This window comes from Rhinolophus hipposideros, assembly GCF_964194185.1.
Source record: "Rhinolophus hipposideros genome assembly, chromosome: X".
Lineage (NCBI taxonomy): Eukaryota > Metazoa > Chordata > Mammalia > Chiroptera > Rhinolophidae > Rhinolophus > Rhinolophus hipposideros.
In genome coordinates, this window is record NC_138046.1 from 54161086 (window position 1) to 54181783 (window position 20698).

At 38.6% G+C, this 20698-nt stretch overlaps 1 protein-coding gene across 1 annotated transcript; it reads left to right on the plus strand.

Moving 5' to 3' along the window:
• The first annotated feature begins 4087 nt into the window (after positions 1-4087).
• RAB9B (RAB9B, member RAS oncogene family) lies at positions 4088-14574 on the plus strand. The gene is made up of 3 exons (XM_081043166.1): positions 4088-4225; positions 9636-9700; positions 10905-14574. The coding sequence occupies exon 3, from the start codon at positions 10947-10949 to the stop codon at positions 11550-11552; it is 606 nt and encodes a 201-aa protein (XP_080899292.1). The 5' UTR covers positions 4088-4225; positions 9636-9700; positions 10905-10946; the 3' UTR covers positions 11553-14574.
• The last annotated feature ends 6124 nt before the right edge of the window (positions 14575-20698 follow it).

A 20698-nucleotide genomic window follows, 5' to 3' on the forward strand; every position in this document is an offset into this window, starting at 1 on the left:
TAGGAATAAACTTAAGCAAAAATGTGAAGGATTTATTTGCTGAAAATTATAAGACATTTTTGAAAGAAATTGAAGAAGACACAAAGAAATTGAAAGACATTCCACGCTCATGGATTGGAAGAATCAACATGGTTAAAATGGCCATATTATCCAAAGCAATATACAGATTTAATGCAATCCCCATCAAAATCCTAATGGCATTTTTTAAAGAAATAGAACAAAAAATCATCAGATTTGTTTGGAACCACAAAAGACCCCGAATAGCCAAAGCAATCTTAAGAAAAAAGAACAATGCTGGAGGTATCACTCTGCCTGACTTTAGCTTGTACTACAGGGCTACAATAATCAAAACAGCATGGTATTGGCAGAAAAACAGACACATAGACCAATGGAATAGACTTGAGAACCCAGAAATAAATCCACATAAATATGGACAGATAATTTTTGACAAAGAAGCTAAAAACATACAATGGAGTAAAGACAGCCTCTTCAATAAATGGTGCTGGGAGAATTGGATAGCCACGTGTAAAAGAATAAAACTGGACTGTTATCTGTCACCATGTACCAAAATTAATTCAAAATGGATCAAAGACTTAAGCATAAGACCTGACACAATAAACTGCATAGAAGAAAACATAGGTACTAAACTTATGGACCTTGGGTTCAAAGAGCATTTTATGAATTTGACTCCAAAGGCAATGGAAGTAAAAGCTACAATAAACGAATGGGACTATATGAAACTTAAAAGTTTCTGCACAGCAAAAGAAACAATCGTCAAAATAAAGAGGCAACCGACTGGATGGGAGAAGATGTTTGCAAACAGTGCCTCCGATAAGGGGCTAATATCCAAAATATACACGGAACTCATGAACCTCAACAACAACAAAAACAATCAACCCAATTGAAAAATTGGCAGAGGACCTTAAGAGACATTTCTCCAAAGAGGATATACAAATGGCAATAGACATATGAATAAAAGCTCAACATCACTAATCATCAGAGAAATGCAAATAAAAATCACAATGAGATATCACCTCACCCCAGTCAGAATGGCTATCATGAACAAGACAAATAGTAACAAGTGTTGGAGAGACTGTGGAGAAAAAGGAACCCTCATAGACTGTTGGTGGGAATGCAGACTGGTGCAGCCACTACGGAAGGCAGTGTGGAGGTTCCTCAAAATAATTACGAATGGAATTACCATAGGACCCAGCAATCCCTCTCCTGGGTATCTACCCAAATAATCTTAAAACATTTATACATAAAGACACGTGTGCTCCAATTGTTCATTGCAGCTTTGTTTACGGTGGCCAAGACATGGAAACAACCAAAATGTCCTTCGATAGATGAATGCATAAAGTTGTGGTATACATACACAATGGAATACTATTCGGCATTAAGGAAAGATGATATAGGAACATTTGTGACAACATGGATGGATCTTGAGAGTATAATGCTAAGCAAATAAGTCAGACAGAAAAAGCAGAAAACCCTATGATTTCACTGATATGTGGTATATGGACCAAAAACAACAAAAGAATAAGACAAACAAATGAGAAACAAAAACTCATAGACACAGACAATAATTTACTGGTTACCAGAGGGTAAGGGGTGTTTAGGGGTGGAAGGTGAGGGTAAGGGAGATCAAATATATGGTGATGGATGGAGAACTGATTCTGGGTGGTGAACACACTGTGGGATTTATAGATGATGTAATACAGAATTGTACACCTGAAATCTATGTAATTTTACTAACAAATGTCACCCCAATAAATTTTTTAAAAATCTAACAAAACAACAGAAAACAAAAGAAACCATCAATAAAATAAAGAGGCAACCACCTGAATGGGAGAAAATTTTTGCAAACAGTGCCTCCGATAAGGGGCTAATATCTAAAATATGTAAAGAACTCATACAACTCAACAACAGCAAAAAAAAACCAAACAATCCAATTAAAAATTGGGCGGTGGACCTGAATAGACATTTCTCCAAAGAAGACATACAAATGGCAAATAGACATATGAAAAAATGCTCAACATCACTAATCATCAGAGAAATGCAAATAAAAACCATAATAAGGTATCATCTCACACCAGTTAGAATTTCTATCAACAAGAAGTGTTGGAGAGGCTGTGGAGAAAAAGGAACCCTCATACACTGTTGGTGGGAATGCAGATTGGTGCAGCCTCTATGGATGGCAGTGTGGAGGTAGCTCAGAAAATTAAAAATTGAGTTACCATATGACCCAGCAAACCTTCTCCTGGGTATCTACGAAAGAAATCTGAGAACATTTATCCATAAAGATATGTGTGCTCCGATGTTCATTGCAGCTTTATTTATGGTGGCCAACACATGGAAACAACCAAAGTGTCTTTCGATAGATGATTGGATAAAGAATATGTGGTATATATACACAATGGAATACTATTCTGCCTTAAGAGAAGATGAAATAGTACCATTTGGGACAGCACGGATGGATCTTTAGATTATCGTGGCAAGCAAAATAAGTCAGACAAAGGAAGTTAAGAACCATATTATTTCACCTATATGTGGTATATAAAACTGAAAACAACAAAAGAAGAAGTCAAACAAATGAAGAAACAAAAACTCATAGACACAGACAATAGTTTAGTGGTTATCAGAGTGTAAGGGGGGAGGAGGGTGGTAGATGAGGGTAAAACGGATCAAATATATGGTGATGGAAAGAGAACTGACTCTGGGTGTTAAACACACAATGTCATATATAGATGATGTATTACAGAATTGTACACGTGAAACCTATGTAACTTTACTAACAATTGTCACCCCAATAAACTTTTATTTAAAAAAGAGCAATAATTATTGATGCTGCAAGATCTATTCATATTCAACAAATATTTTCTGAGCATTTCTTATGTAACAAGCATTGCCCTAGGTTCTGGGGATATGATGGTGAATCTAGACAGTCACAGTCCTTGACTTTATAGTGCAATATAGTTTAGCCGAGAAAGGCAGTTGTCAATCAAATAATCATACATTTGAATATCTCATCATAAACGGGTAAGTAGTATGAAGAAAAAGCACAGCAGACTGCAGGAGCCTAGAAGAGTAAATCAGGGCAGTTTCTCTATTTTGGGGTTACTGAGAAAGGTGACCCTGAGGAAGTGACATTTAAGCTGGGACCTGTGGGACTGACTGAGTGGTTGACTTGTGAAAAGGTGTAGAGAGACTGACCTAGATGGAGGAAGGGCATGTGTGAGAACCCTCAGGGGGCACATGGTGAGTGAAGTGCATTGCCACGCAGGCAGGCACAGGTTCTCAGACACCGGGCGAGCTTCAGAGATAGATCTGCCAGACAGAGAGATGGAGTGCAGGCTAAGTGACCCCAGGAGGTAAGGGGGAAAAAATCACAAACTAGTTGGAGGTAAGAGAGGGCCACGGGAGATAACAAGAAGGGACTGGCTGAGAGGCGAGGCACAATTGGAACATTGCATTCTACCCCAGTTACATTTCCAGAAACCTCGGGCAATGCTCTGTGTGGCCTTCTAGAACCATAACTGGTAAGGGTAAAGGGCGGTGCATCTTCTATGTCTGAGTTACAGAATTGAACTTTTCCTTTTGGGTTGCCATGAGATTTTCATGAGCAGTAGTCAGCTAGAGGGCCTAGTAATGTGTAGTGATCATGGATTTCCCTAAGCTATTTAAAACAAGAGAATGCACTTGCTATCCTTTTGGCAAAAGTCGATGGTTTGGCGGTAAGGTAAATGAGGTAGGTCGAAGGGTAATTGCAGGAAATGGAGCTGTGGCCCCACTCTGCAGAGGAACTAAGTGGGGGCGCACTATTTGAGGTCCATTGTCCCTGTGCCTACGGAGGGAAGGGGAGGAGGACAAGGGAGACCAGGGTTGGATACCGAGCAGGAAAGAAGGGTGAACAAGCTAGGGAGCTCTCTCTACCAGTGGGGGCGGGAGGCAGCTGGGTCCCCAGGGCCAAGAAAGGGGCCTGAGGAGGCGGTGCGGGCCCCGCCCCCTCCCCTCGCGGGCGCGGGCGCGAGACGTTGCGCGGCAGCAGCGGCGGGCGCGAGCGGCAGCTGTCAGGCCGCCGAGGTTGGAGCTGCACTTGCAGCCCCACTGAGGACGAGGAGGCAGCAGAAGCAGTGACGGTGTCGCTGAGCTGCCGGGCTGCCTGCACGCAGAGCTAACTGCCTGGCGCCCGTGGCTCCCTCCCATCTCTGTTCCTTTGTGTCGGGTAAGGTGCCGGTGCGTGGGCTGGGAGCGCCACCAGCGGTGGGGACCCCGGAGGCCGGGAGGTGGGAGGCCTGGGGAAAGACGGAGAAAGGGAGGTCTAGGTGATCTCCGGGGACACTCGCACCTTGGGAAAGGGGCCTTGGCGCTGCAGGGGTCCGAATTGGGGGGGGGCAGGTGACGATGGAGGGGGCGTTGCTGAGTAATCTGAGCGGCTGCGAGAGCTGGGCAGGGAAGCGTAGGGTTCCGTGGGGAGAGGGTGTGGCTCAATGCGCATGCGCCACGGCCTCTGGTTTTTAAGAGCTGGGGGTGAGGTGAGAGGACCTGGGTACGAGGTAGTTGAAACTATACGTGACTTCTCACTTTCTAGATCCCCAGTGCTAACAGCGCCCCAGTCATAGAGATGACAACCTTCCTGGTCTCCTAAGGAAGCTCCTTTTCCCAACACCCTGATCACTTAAGGTCACCCAAACCTTACCTATTTGTCTCTAGGCAGTCTACTTGAGAAGTGGCCTGGGGACAGTACCAAATTCCTATCTAGTGTGCCTTCAGGGTCGTAGCCCCAGAGCTGTCGTAAAGAGTGAAATGTTACAGGTGGAATTTCATATTGGACCCTTCTAGTTGCACATAGGCTCTAAGTATGGGCATAAATGTGGGAATAGTCTTTCATTGGCATGACAGCTGTGCCATTTGGACTCAGTGCATGGATGTATCTGATAACTTCTTACCTCTGCAAAATGAATCCAGTGTCTCAGAAGGCTTCCACCATAGGAACCACCACCACCACCCACCCACCCCCACCCCCACCCTAAGCATCAGGTTGTATTGGAAACAACCTACACCATTGAAGGTAGAAGAGTCACAAAGATTCAATCATTTCTTATTTGTATTGATTTTCACATAGATTAAAGAAAGTCTCGCCCAGTTCCCCAGTTCAGAATTAATATTGTGCCGAGAATCAACAGTGAGTTGAATAGCCTCAACCAGTGTGTCACCACAAGATGGGCTTTCCTCACAGCTCCAACCATGGTTCCTCCCCTGTGCAGATTGCCATCTGGGCCACTCTTGTCCACTGCCTAGCGCTGCCCTCCTGCTCTTCCCCCACCCCCAGCCCTGCAGTACACATCCCTCTCAAGACTTGTTCCCAAACAATCTGCACTATGGATTTGAGCATAATTCCACCATGGCAACCGAACTGACATTGCCAATTTGCTTTTCTATCTCTCTTCTCTCCATCATCACGCTAAAATGTACTATTTTCAAAGGTCCAACCTCTTTCTCATCATTGTACTGCCTCCTCCCTCACCTCCACACCCAACCACAACTAAATACAATAAATTTAATAAGCCTGTGTGTGTGCAAACACAGCAGATTCAGAAGGTTTCAAGTGTGTTGAAGAACAAAGAAAGCTGGCAAGTATCAATTGTGTGAATTCCTAAATCACCTTGCTATCCAAGACTTCAATCTTAATTGGAGGGGGAAAAGTGAATAAACTATCCTTAGAGAATGCTTGTTAATCTATTTGGGGGAGTGCAGTAGGAAAGGGGAATTACGTCTCTAGGATATTTGAGTCAGTTAAAGCCAGATCGTTCTCTGAATAGGACCAAACTCAGAATAAACACTTCAGTCCAAATCCTAACCCTCATATGGGACCCATAAAGGATGTATAAGGGGTTTCACTTTCCTATTAAATGTACTTAGGGTTATCAAAGAATTCTTTTGCCTGTTTAATGTTATCTTTTAAGAGTTGACTTAAATTTGGCATAGTCCGGGGAAGGAAAAAATTGTTTGATTTGCTTTTATATTGTGCTAGTTCTTCTCAATTTAAGTATGTACTGAAGGAGATCACACTTATTTTCAAATGATGATGATGTTGGTGGTGGAAATGCCAGCAACCATTAAAAACACAAAGTGGAGATAATTATTCTCCTTTTGTTTTGGATGGGAATGGAGAAATGAATATATTTATATTTTAAATGTGAGGGGGAGGGAGGGAAACTGGGGCATTTCCACCTACTTTCAACAGGTGAATTCCTATTAAGTCCATCTAGAAAGTGATTCAGATAGTCCATAACTTCTGCTCTTTAGTCACCTTATAAGTAATAGTATTTGGACATCTTACAGAAATGTGAATCTATTGTACCTTGGCATCAATTCAAAGGCCTTAGCTCTAGGCACCTAACTAAATCGTTAATTAATGAACAAATATTTATTGATTAGCCATATGGAGGACCCTGGTGCTACATGCTGAAGGGGCTTCAAAGATATATACAAACAAGAACCTTACTATGCAGGAATTTAAGATTTGGTTGTGTCAGAAATACATATTTGGGAAAAAAGTTTTTTGTTAGCAAAATAAGGCAATATAATGATACCATTTCAACTGTAAACCATGAGATCTGAAGTTTATCTGTTAATTTGTAAACTCCTTGAGGGTACCTTGCCTGAAACATGTATGCTTTTCCAACAGTGTCTACACCCAGTGAGTGCTCAAGTGATGAAGCTTTGCAAAGTAGATTAGGTACAGAGAAACCAGAGGCAGGGAGAGAAGAGCCAGAAAGCTTTCATAATAGATTAGATGCAAGGAGATGTGGGCCAAAATGAGGATAGTAGCAGAAGACTGAAAAGGATATTCCAAGGAAAAATCGGCAGGATTTAGTGACCGAAGGCAAGGAGACGAGCCTAAACTGTATTCATTTCTACCTCCAGCAAACAAATGGGAGTTGGAGAGAACAGAGAAGAGTGGAGGTCACCTTAGTAGGGACACAGCAAACAATAGGCACGCAAATGTTTTCTCAAGCATCAGTAGCAGGATTGGACCAGAAGACGCTTAAGGCCCTCCAATGCTGAGGGTCTGTGGTATACGCAGATGCTCAAATGCCTTGTTAGGAAACAAGGCATTCTAAAATATGGAAGAAAAAGAAAAGGAAGAGTTGTTATCCTTCCACTGGCAAGCCCTTTCTGAGAGGGGTTAACACTGCATCACAAGGCCACCACCAGTGATAGAAAGGACATGTAGAAGCAAGAGGAACAAAAACGTCAAACCAAAAATTTCAATAAATGCTTACAAATCTTTGCAAACTTCCTAAGTTATTCATTTCCCCTCCAAATCCTGTGAGTTAGTACAGCAGATATTATCAGCTCTATTTTTTTTTATTGGGGAACAGTGTGTTTTTCCAGGGCCCATCAGCTCCAAGTCAAGTCGTTGTCCTTCAATCTAGCTGTGGAGGGCAGAGCTCAGCTCCAAGTCCAGTAACTGTTTTCAGTCTAGTTGCAGAGGGGGGGCGGCGCAGCCCACAATCCTATACGGGAATTGAACCGGCAACCTTTTTGTTAAGAGCTCACGCTCTAACCAACTGAGCCATCAGGCCGCCCTCCGCTCTATTTTTATACAGGAAGATATTGAAATACAGCAAGATTAAGTGACCTGCCTGAGTTCATAAAATAAATGAATGGGAAAGCAGTGATGAAGACTCTTGTCTCCTGATTGCTGCCAGCCCAGCGCACTTGACACTGAACCACATTGCTTTTCCTCCCTTTTCCCTGGTATAGAGCCCATATAACTAGAAGTTATGTGTGCACATGACCAAATAGGGAATGCACAAGCAACTGCAGCCTTATCTCAGATAGTTATTAATACTTCATCATTATTCCTGGAGCTGACTATTTGGTTTCCATATGCGCTCAGTCCTTGACTCGTCATCTGAGTGTATCTGCAGCCGGGAAAGTAGAATTATGAGTTGTTTAATGATATGAACACCTGTTTTCTAGGAACTTAAGGAAGCTTATTTGGCATGGGCCCTTAATACTATCAGCATTATGCCCAAGTTTGTACTTCCTTCTGTTACTTTTTTAAGTGATAGTTCAAGAGTTCTGCTGACACTTGTCTTATCTTCCTTTAAAGAAGTGTTTGTCACTTGAGCTAGTTCCAAAGACAGCAGTTTGAGAGCAGAAAAAAAAAAAAGAGGATGAAATCAGGAATTGTGGGAAACTTGAGAATTTTTTTTGAATAGGTATAGACCAAGAAGGAGAATAAAGCCTAACAATTTAAAAGACATTATTTAAATTCATAATTACTAATTTATATCTCTAATCCATCCCTTATTGAATGCTTTACCTATATTTGAAAAAATAACATGAGATTATTAAGCAGCAGAGATTCCTTAAAAACTTCTTTATTCCTCAGTAAGAAAGAACACTCAACAAATCTAGGGACTATTTTTCTTTTTAGACAAGTACTCTTCTTTTTTTTTTAATTTATTGGGGTGACAATTGTTAGTAAAATTACATACATTTCAGGTGTACAATTCTGTATTACATCATCTATAAATCCCATTGTGTGTTCACCACCCAGAGTCAGTTCTCCTTCCATCGCCATATATTTGATCCCCCTTACCCTCATCTCCCACCCCCCTACCCTCTGGTAACCACTAAACTATTGTTAGACCAGTACTCTTGATGCTGGTTAAATAAGACTCTTGCCATAATTAAGTATAATGTTAACTGAAGTTGTGTTAGAATTGAATAAAACCAGCTAAACACAAAAATCTATGTTCAATGCGTCCTATTTGGGAGACCACCTCAGGGATACTGTGGATACCTGATCATGACATTGTACACCAGAAGCTAAACATTAATGAATGCCAACTATAATTTTATATATGTAATGTGATGGTTCAGTGTGAGGTCGGAGGGATAGTGGATGGGGGGAGGGGGGTTCACAGTGTGAGGGATATAAATGATGAACGTCTAAGTATTACCTTGTCTTGTACACCTGAAACTAATAAAAAAAATCTATGTTCAAGACAGATGGTCAAAAATTATGACTAAAATAATGAGCCAAGAGAATATATTGTAAATGGAATCCACAAACATATATTTTTTTTCTTCTCTGATCTTGTGGAATCAAATGCAGAGACAAACTCAAGGCTGGTTCGTGAGTGCACTAGTAAGTTCTTGGATATGGGAATATTGATAGCTGTAAAGGGAAGGAGTTTCATCTCTGACATAGAATTTGAACATAACTTAGACTCATCTGTGCTTTCCCTTTCCCGAATATCATCTACTGTGAATATCACCTACTTTCTTTGGTCTACTTTGAATGGAGAGACAATGTAAAACTTTAAAAAATTGTATAACGTACACTCAAGTTTGGCCAAGTTAAAGTTCTTGCAATAAAATTACTTTGTCCATGTTAAATATTTGTAGCATTTTGAAGTCTTAAGTATATTTGTAAAAAGCATTCCCTGTAGGTAGGCTGAGGTTGGTCTATTTTTTTCCTGACTTGAATATATATATATATATATATATATATATATATATATATATATATATATATATACACATATATATATAGCCTTAACTTTATTTCATTATAGATTTTTAAATATAATGTTTCCCAATTTGTTTTTTAGAATAGAAAAAGAAAGAATAAAACAACAACAAGAAAAAGACCAGATTGTGACAAAGACCCACTTGGGTAGGTTTATATTTTACACTCAACTGGGTAGGTAAAAAAATATATATATGTTATTTTTTTATTTGATCTCCTAAAAAATGAATGTTTAGAAAAATATATAGTTAGCACATGTGTACACCAATATAATTTTAAGGACTACTAAGGGTTTTTTTTTTAATTGCATTTCAAATGTGTGTGCCTCCAAAAGCTCTTTTGCATGTGCTCTTTTGATTAGTGATTAGTTTTCATCTCTTTGGGTCTCTTGCATAAATGACACCCAATTAGCATTGTCATTGTTGAGTTCCCATAATAGACCTAGTGTGAAAGTACCTAACAGAATCTAATACAAGGTAGCTGTTCAGTAAATATTTGATCTTTTTATCTTAAGATGCATTCTAGGTATTCCCTGTATAGACCTGCTGTGGAGGTAACAAGAAAGGTTCAGTACAATTATTAGCACTTTAGAGTTTACAGTATGTTTCTTAGGTGCTAGTATGGAATGAGAACCTAAATCTAAAAATCAATAATCTAGGTCAAGATTTTCTTCCTGAATGATATCTGTTATATTGAAAGCAGTCAGCTATCATCAACTTAAATGCTATTGCTTCATGAAGAAAAGATTATGAAAGATCCATAATCTTTACTTGTGAGGACATCCGTATCAATGCAAGTGTAATGGGGCAAATGCTGGAAGAAACTTGACCTTTTTTTCTCTCTTCCAAGTTCTGGAGTCCAGTCTAATTCTAGCCCAAATCTCTACTGACAGAATTCCAGTTTATGCAGCCTTTTCTTCTCAGTAATGCTTGGGTCCATCGGGAAAAGATTTCAAACCCAAAAAAGATTTCATGCTATTTGCCTCTTGTTTGGAACTGTCCAAACCGGAAGCTAGTGTGGTTACACATTTGAGTGGCATTCCTGTTCTAGGCTTTCTCATTGAAGAGAGAATAGGGTCAATACTGAACCAAACTGCAGCACCATCTGCTACTCCGTTTACCCATGGCATTCAGCCATTTTCTTGGCACAGGCAAGAGACCTCAGAAAACAAGACCTATTTTCCCCCTTATGCAAAAAGAGCTTTATTCCTTCTGCTGTACTATGTCAGTTAACGAGCTTGATTCAAGAGAAGCTAAATTAGAAGGCCTCATATTTCAGAGAAATTTACTATGAAGTTGATTTCAGTTTCAGATTTAACTGTTTTCCCTCCTACTTTTTCTTTTATTTTCAGACTCTCTTGTTTACAAACTCCTCCCCGTCTGGTGCTGCCACGATGAGTGGGAAATCCCTGCTTTTAAAGGTCATTCTCTTGGGTGATGGTGGAGTTGGGAAAAGCTCACTTATGAACCGTTATGTAACCAATAAATTTGACTCCCAGGCTTTTCACACCATAGGGGTAGAGTTCTTAAATCGAGATCTGGAGGTAGATGGACGTTTTGTAACTCTCCAGATCTGGGACACTGCAGGGCAGGAACGTTTCAAGAGCCTTAGGACACCCTTCTACAGGGGAGCAGACTGCTGCCTCTTGACCTTCAGCGTGGATGACAGGCAGAGCTTCGAGAACCTTGGTAACTGGCAGAAAGAATTCATCTACTATGCAGATGTGAAAGACCCTGAGCACTTCCCCTTTGTAGTTCTGGGTAACAAGGTAGACAAAGAGGATAGGCAAGTGACTACTGAGGAGGCACAAGCCTGGTGCATAGAGAATGGGGATTACCCTTATCTAGAAACAAGTGCCAAAGATGATACTAATGTGACAGTGGCCTTTGAAGAAGCTGTCAGACAGGTGTTGGCTGTAGAGGAACAGCTGGAGCATTGCATGTTAGGTCACACTATTGACTTGAACAGTGGCTCCAAAGCAGGATCTTCATGCTGTTAAAAGTCAGAAGCCTTTTAAAAGTGTGCCCCAAGTTGATCACTCAGTAATATAAGAATAACTGTGCCCCTCTAAGAGTGCACAAGCGAAAAAAGGGTAAGAGTTAAGGTTCTCATTGTTAATCAGACAGAGGCTTTCAAACTGAAGCTGTAGAGCAGTATTTTTAAAAGGGCTTTATTAAGCCAAGTATATTTTGAGTGATTTCTGCTATTTCCTTCTTGTGTGTATCAGGACATTTCAGAAAGCTTTAGTCCTGAGAGATGTAAATGTTTTTTCAAATCACAGTTTAAACTTAGAACCCAGCCGCATGAAGGAATTAAAGAACTGCAGCTATCCCTTAAAGTGTTCTGTGAATCAACTAACAAATGTCACCATCGACTCTTGCCAAGCAGTTTCTAACATGTCTGCCAAAGGGAAGGTGGGGAATAAAAGTCTGAGCTGGATTACAATAAAAATAATAATACAAACATGGATATTCTAAACTCAAATTATAAAGAGGTTGTAATGAGTAGGAATGCAAAAAGTGTAATGATGTACACTGCCTTGTTTAAATCCTTATGTATGGTTTGCTCCCATCTGAGCTTTTCAAAAAATACCATCTCAATAAGCGATACACTAATGACACTGAAAATTAATTATACTCCTTGTGTTTGAAATAACAGGGTACTAGGAAATGGATTATGCTTAAATATGCCAACCACCCTTGCAAATAAATGGCTGGTCTGCTTTCACTTCCTAAGTCTGCTTTTGCTGCATAGGGATGTTGCTTCTTTAACAACCTCTTTTCGATTTAGCAATGCTGCTTAATATACGGCTTTGGACACAGTGCTCTCTGCTCGTAATTTGATGGTCCTTTGGTCCACCATGCTGTGCTCTCAGAGAAGCCTTCAGAAAAGATTGGGGGATAATGGGCTTTTCTCACAAGGTTCCTTAACTCGCATATTTATTGTAGAAGAAGAAACTGATTTCTTGTATGTTGTACTGTATGTTCAGCCAAATTAGGACATTGAAAGTGACAAGAGAGCAGACTTTAACCCAGTGTTAGAACGAATGTCTCATAATTAGAGTTGTCCAACAGTGGAATGGACTGCCTTAATAGTGAACTCCCTTCCATTAAAAATATTCAAGAAGATGCTTGATGACCATCTTTAAATACCATTAAAAAAATTCTGTACTGGCTAGATGTTTGGTTTAAAGTCCCTTCCAGTTCAAAGTTCTATAAATCTATAAGCTACAAACTACGTTTCAGTGCCATGTTATAGTTAGATATATCTTAAGACAACAGCTAAGACTCTGGAGAAGGACTTTAAAAATGCCCAAACTATTCTGGGATCAGCATTTAACAGCAAGTACATAGCTCAGTCTTTTGCTTTTGCACTATGGCAGGAGAAATTCTTGACAGCTGAGTAATCATTATGTGCCCTGATATAAACATCCTAAAGGTACCATATTAAAATACAAAAGTGGGGGGTGGCCGGTTAGCTCAGTTGGTTAGAGCGAGGTGCTCTTAGCAACAAGGTTGCCGGTTCGATCCCCACATGGGCCACTGTGAGCTGCGCCCTCCTCAACTAGATTGAAGCAATTACTTGACTTGGAGCTGATGGGTCCTGGAAAAACACACTAAAAATAAAATTTGAAAAAAAAACCAAAAGTGGTTTGTCAAATTTTGATTACCGTGACTGCCTGCTATCTACATGCAGTCTAGTTTTTGTCTGTTGACCTGTTTGTCCTGCATTGCTTTTCATCTGTACTTTTAAAACATCTATGATTAAAAATAGTGACCCAAGTTAGTGAGGGACAGTTAGAAACGATCCCCAAAAGAGACCTGGGCCAGGGAGGGAAGGATGGGAGCTTACAAAAGAATAGAGCCTAGAACTCTCCATTGTAGCCACATATGGAATCAGCCTTACACGTGGGACCTTATGTGCTTTAAGAGCTCTGGGACTTCTTGGCCACATAGACAATTGGAAGACAGTGTTCCAACCCAGTCGTACTCAATATTTCCAATTTAAATATAGTCCTAACCCCATTGTCCAACTAACTTTGATGACAGAAGTCAAAGCCAGAACTGGGACCCCAAAGCTCTTAAGTATTGGTCCCTATCCTGCCTATGCCTATAGCCAGCCACACTGGTTTCCAGGTTTTGTGATCATTTTGCTATAATCATATTATATCAGCACTGTTAAATGCTAATTGTTTTTAAGTGCATGAGACCTGGGGCTTTCTCTTTCTACTTGCACTCTGTTTATGATAGTTTCAATTCGTAGATCTCAGGCCTTCATAAAGACCTCCATCCACTCACAGAAGTACTTGTCTCTATTAGAATGGCATGTTGTCATTTAAGTAAAAAAAAAATTACATGGGTATCCCATTCATAGGCCTCCTGTCCATCCAAGACAGGTGTTAATTTTACTGGCAGGTCAACCGAAGCCCGTTTTCTCTTAGCCATACTAATTTTTTTTTCTGCCAAATCACTACACAATATCTTAATGAAAGCACTTAGCACTTAACATTAAGTAACAAAAACAGTAGCATTTTGGTGAATAACACTCAGTGGAATGCTGATGTATAATTTGGGTGAGATTAAAACACACCAAAGGCTGAAATCTGTGAGTACCAGGAACTGTGCATATAGGCTTAGAAATTGTGTACCCTAGAATGTGCAGAACAGTAGTTTCAGTAGGTTTATTCATGAACACTAGATTTTTTAAATAAGATATTTCTAATTGGAACTATACTGTTTTTTAATGGTCTCTTAAAACATCATACAGAATATTTATTTAGCTTCTTTTCATGTATTGGGCTAACATTCAGGGGTCCTCAGATTCCATATGTCTTCAGTGGAATGATAAGTTTCAAGTTAATTTGTGCCTGCCCCAGCCATCTCCTCTTTACCCTGAGGTTTTCCAGAATCCTCTTGTTGCAGGTGCTGCTAAAAACTCAAAATTGTGTATCAGATATTTTGTTTCAACTGTAAAAAGTCATCTGTGTTGAGGTAAATAAAAAGTGCATTTTGAATAACCAGTATACACTGTTTGTGCTTCTTCTCTCCCTTTCTCTTTTTGAGCAGCTGGTGGGCATGACAGACAGTACTTGTCAATCAAGTCACTCTTTTAGGCTGCACTGCATGTGAACTCTACATCACTTTTTACTGCCACTACCCAGTGATCAGACAGATTCTCTTCTACTGATTGGGAAACAAACTCAAAAGATCAAGGTGGGGGGGCGGTTATTTTAAGATTCTTTTTAATGCATAAAAAGTATTGGGACTGGAAATTGGATCTTTACTCTCCACATTATTTCTTCATTATACTTTAAAACAAATGTTAAAATATCACAAAATATAAACAGAATATATATATATGCCCCTTATTTTCTTGATTGCTATACTATCCAGATCTTGGGAAACATGGAAATGTAGGCAAAATCAATCAGAAAACCAAGGATAATTTTGTTAAATATTCTGTTCTCTTGCCTCTCACATATTGGACTGTAAAGATTAGCATTGGCCATTATGGAAAGCAGTGTGGAGGTTCCTCAAAAAATTACAAATAGAATTACCATATGACCCAGCAATCCCTCTCCTGGGTATCTACCCAAAAAATTTGAAATCATTTATACATAAAGACACGTGTGCTCCAATATTCATTGCAGCTTTGTTTACGGTGGCCAAGACATGGAAACAACCAAAATGTCCTTTGATAGATGAATGGATAAAGAAGTTTTGGTATATATACACAATGGGATACTATTCGGCAGTAAGAAAAGATGATATAGGAACATTTGTGACAACATGGATGGATCTTGAGAGTATAATTCTAAGCGAAATAAGTCAGACAGAAAAAGCAGAGAACCCTATGATTTCACTGATATGTGGTATATAAACCAAAAACAACAAAAGAACAAGACAAACAAATGAGAAACAAAAACTCATAGACACAGACAATAGTTTAGTGGTTACCAGAGGGTAAGGGGGGTTGGGGGAGGGAGATGAGGGTAAGCGGGATCAAATATATGGTGATGGAAGGTGAACTGACTCTGGGTGGTGAACACACAATGGGATTTATAGATGATGTAATACAGAATTGTACACCTGAAATCTATGTAATTTCACTAACAATTGTCACTCCAATAAATTTAAAAAAAAGATTAGCATTGAATGGATTGAATATATACAGTGGCTACTTTTTTAATTAAAGTTTATTGGGGTGACAGTTGTTAGTAAAGTTACATAGATTTCAGTTGTACAATTCTGTATTACATCATCTATAAATCCCATTGTGTGTTCACCATACTTTTCAATTACAGACTCAAGTCTCTCCACAGCACATAATTTCATTACCGTGATTCTATCAGTCACAGATTTAGCTCTCTTCTCTCCTCCCTCCACTTTTTGCCTGTTGGAACTTTGGGAAGTCAAAATCACAGGGGGAAAAAACAAAACGATTTTTGCCACATCTACTGTTTTCATCTCTAAGGATAATCATTTCACAAATTATCAGACTCTACCTCAAAATCAGCTTTAGGCTGTAATGATTAAGCTGTAATGATGCAACTTTTAGGTTGCGTCATAGAAGTTCATAGATTTATAAGCCTCTTAGAAAAGGATTTGCTCATCCGAAACTAATATGTTAAAAGCAGAAAACTAGCTATCTGTTTTTGCTGTTCTTCTGCCTGATTCATAGCCCAGCAGGAAATCTCCTTCTCTTAATGTCTTAAGAAATGATAAGACTCTCATTTTTTGGAAACAGTTTGGCTATGGTCCTTCCAGGAACTGAAGAGTGTAGAATAGATGGTTTCTCAATTCTGTAACTGAATTTTTTAAACACTGGAAAATCGAAGTATCAATTTGACTTATCTCAGTATAGGAGTTGGGGTGGGCATCCCTACTTTCATTTGAATTACCTGCAGTAGTTGTAACTGCAACCACTTTTTATTTTTAACTTCCATGATCCAGATCACTATTACACTTTTTTGTCTCCTTGCTATGGAGATGTAGGATTCATTGCAGTGGAGTGCTTTTCTTACTCTTGATTTTAGGGCAGGTAAACTGTGATACACCTTTAAATAAAATGTTAATATATGTGCATGAGTTTTTCCAAACTGGTCTCTTTTATTTTACCCCTGGCTTTACTGGGGTATAATGGACAGGTAAACTTGTATATATTTAAAATGTTCAACCTGATGATTCGACATACATATACACTGTGAAATAATCACCACAATCAAATTAACATATCTATCACCTCACAGTTACCATTTTATTTGGCTGTCTTTTTAATTTCGTCAAGTTACCATCACTAATAAAGCCCTCATTCTTTACTCCTTTCTCTTTAAGAAAAGGAAGGGATGATGTTAAAAGCTAGGCATTTTTAAAGAAAGAAAGGTTATTAAATATCCCCTTATTGATATATTTGTAAAAAACTGGTACATAAGGATCTGCCTTTTATTTTGCTGGTGGAGGGGGTGATGTTTGTGCGGTGGTTTTTTTGTGTGTCGGTGGGTGAGGGGTTACTTACTGCTTTCCGAGTGAGAATAAGTGTCTTCACAGCTCAGGATATGAAGTAATTGTTACCTTTAGTCCTATAGGAACTGCTGCAGTGATCTGTGTGTTTTCATAAATTGCTTTGTCTTCTCCCAGGCAACACAGAGAATTTTGGTGCAGCCATATTTAAGTGCCTTTTTAAATAGTGGGTTTTGTGAGTGCAAGTATGTGTATGTTTTAGTCATCTGTCAATTCCTTTCATGCTCTATGAATTATGGGTAAATGTGTAATGAGTCTCACTATAGCACTTATGAATTTAAGCCAGATACACCAAGCTGTGCTTCTTCTACTTGATTGATTAAAAAAAAATAGAAATGCTGCCTTAATGAAAGAAATAACTCTTAATTCAACATTATCTGTATTGATTAGAGTGAAAATACAAATCATGCCTTCCTGTGATGCATTTGTGGGGTAGCAAGCGACAGGCTTATCTCTTCTCTTTTCTTTTTCATTTTTCCTGGCTGCCTTAGAAACAGCATATCCAAGGGTCTGTCCTGTAATATGTTGCTCAATATAGAATCTGCTGATAAATGAACAAGTGTTAGTAACATTGGAATCATCTATTTTTCCATTTGTTTCAAATGGGAAAACATTGTCACCAGTAAATGTCTTTATTTTTTTATTATAAAAGTTATATATACCCATGATAAAAAAATGAAGAACAATAACAAAAGAAACAAAAGCAAACTAAAGAAAATAAAAGTCATCTGTAATTCTACTACCTTGAGGTAACCAGATTTTTCATATTACTTTTTAATGTGTATTTGAATATGTTTATAAAATAAGATTAATGTCATACTGCACACACTGATTACACTTAATAATATGGGACTTTTCTCATTCTATATTCTCCTAGGGGTTATATTTAATGCTTGCACAATATTCTATTGCAGGATTAATCATAGTAGATGTAATCAAACACTGCTAAACATTTAGGTTGTTTCCAACTGTTTCCTTTTTATAAAATAAAACAACGTCCTTAATATTAACCTTAATTCACATATCTGTTTATTTCCCATAATTAAAATTTCTGGCTAAAAGAGTATGAATATTTCTATAGCTTTTAATATATATTGGCAAATTGTCCCAAATTACATCAAGACCAGTAGAATAAGAGGCCTATTTTTCTAAACTCTCAATCACTCATGGAAGATTATCTTCCTTTTTAACCACATTTGTCCAATTTGATAGATGAGAATTGAGCTCATGTTTTGATTTGCATTTCTTTCACTCTTTGAGAATAAATAGTTGTTCATATATTTATTGCCCGTTTTTTTCTTGAGTGAATAGCCCATTCTAGTCCTTAGCCCATTTGTGGTGGGGAACATTCATTTTTGTTTCTTACTGATTTCTAGAAACTCCTTTTTTTATATTATGGGTATGAATTGCTGATTTTCTGCAATTCTCTCCTGTATCTCATCCCTTTTAACTTTGTTTATGGTGTGTTTTTTTTTAATACTGACAGATTATTGAAAGGGTCATGTTCTAATAAAATAGAAAACTAGAGTGAGGGGAGAGAAATACCTACTTTATCTGTTTTTTGTTCCTCATCACATCTGAGACTATGTAGTTATTTTCATTTAGAGAAGTTATAAGTTTCAGCTTGTATCCCCTAGATTAAAACAAATTGGTAGAAAGCAAAATATTTATTTGTCCAGCTTCTTTAACTACATGATGTCAAATGGCTGGTTTGATTTGTGTTTATTGTTTTTTATATTTTTTTCACTGTACTAAAACTCATTTTATTTTTTAATTTTTATTTTTTCAATTACATTTGACATTCAACATTATATTAGTTTCAGCTATTCAGCATAGTAGTTAGACATATATATAACTTATGAAGTGATTCCCCCCATAAATCTAGGTAGGTATTTTTACTTTTAATTCTGAAATTTGTAGGAATACAATGATAGTAATAGTTCAGCTTTCCCACAAGGGGGCAATGAAGACCAGTTACTGTTCTGCCATAGACTAACCACGGAGACCACAGACTGTTAGAGCTGAGGAGAATCTAAAAATCATCCATCTAGTGCATCCCTCCCTTATTTTATATCCAAAAAAATGGAAATCTGGAGGGATGAAATGACTTGTTTAAGGGCACAGAGCTGGTTAGTCAGAGAGCTGAGATCTAGGCACTTTCCAGTGTACCATACCGTGATTTAGTTAAAATGACACAAAGTATGAGGTCTGACAATTAAGTTCACAAACTCATTCTAGAAAAAGTGCTACATACCTCATTGCTGAATATCACTACAGTCAACTTCAAAGTATTCCCCTTGGGAAGCTATGCACCCCACGCCAGCTCCTAGTCCACTCTTCAAAGCAGTTTTGGAACTCTTTTTCTGGAATGGCCACCAGAGCTGTTGTCATATTACCCTTGATGCCCTGAATGCCATCAAAATGTCTTCCTGTTTCAAGACGTCATCAAAATGGTCGTATGAGGTGAGCCTCTCTAAAGCTCCCCTGGAATTTATTATTATTTTTATTATTAGTTTCAGGTGCACAAGACAAGATAATACTTAGACGTTCATCATTTATATCCCTCACACTGTGGACCCCCCTCCCCCATTCCCCCATCCACTATCCCTCCGACATCGCCAGCCATCACATTATATATATCTATATATCTATATCTATATCTATATCTATATCTATATCTATATCTATATCTATATCTATATCTATATCTATATCTATATCTATATCTATATCTATATCTAGATAGATAGATAGATAGATACATAGATAGATAGATAGATAGATAGATAGATAGATAGATAGATAGATAGATAGATAATTACAGTTGGCATTCATTATTGTTTAGCTTCCTGTGTACAGTGCTGTGATCAGGCATCTATCCCTGAGGTGGTCTCCCAAATGGGACACGTGTCCATTGGATACCCTACAAAATCTTCACAACATTATTGACTACATTCCCCAAAACATTTTTCAAAAAACCTGAGGCCATTTTGTGGTTACCGACTGTTTTCTAATCCCCTCACCTTCCCCCTTATCCCCACCCCACCACACATCTAACAACCCTCAGTTTTTCCTCTTTGTCCCCAAAACTGTTTCTGATTAGTTCATTCACTTATTCTTTTCTTTAGATTCCGCATATAAGTGAGATCATATGGTACTTGTCTTTCTCTGTCTGACTTATTTTGCTTAACATAATGTTCTCTAGATCCATCCACGTTGTTGCAAATGGTAAGATTTCTTTTTTCTTTATGGCTGCGTAATACTCCATTGTATAAATGTACCACAGCTTCTTAATCCAGTCATCTACCGATGGGCATTTCAGTTGTTTCCATATCTTGGCTATTGTGTATAGTGCTACAATAAACATAGGAGTGCATACAGATTTTTGAATTGGAGTTTTGGATTTCGCTAGATAGATACCTAGGAGTGGAATTACTGGATCATAGGGTAGTTCCATTTTCAGATTTCTGAGATACCTCCATACTGTTTACCATAGTGGTTGCACCAATCTGCAATCCCACCAAAAGTGCACAAGCATTCCCTTTTCTCCACATCCGCGCCAGCACTTGTTGTTTGTTGATTTATTTATGATAGCCAGTTTGACTGGGGTGAGGTGGTATCTCAT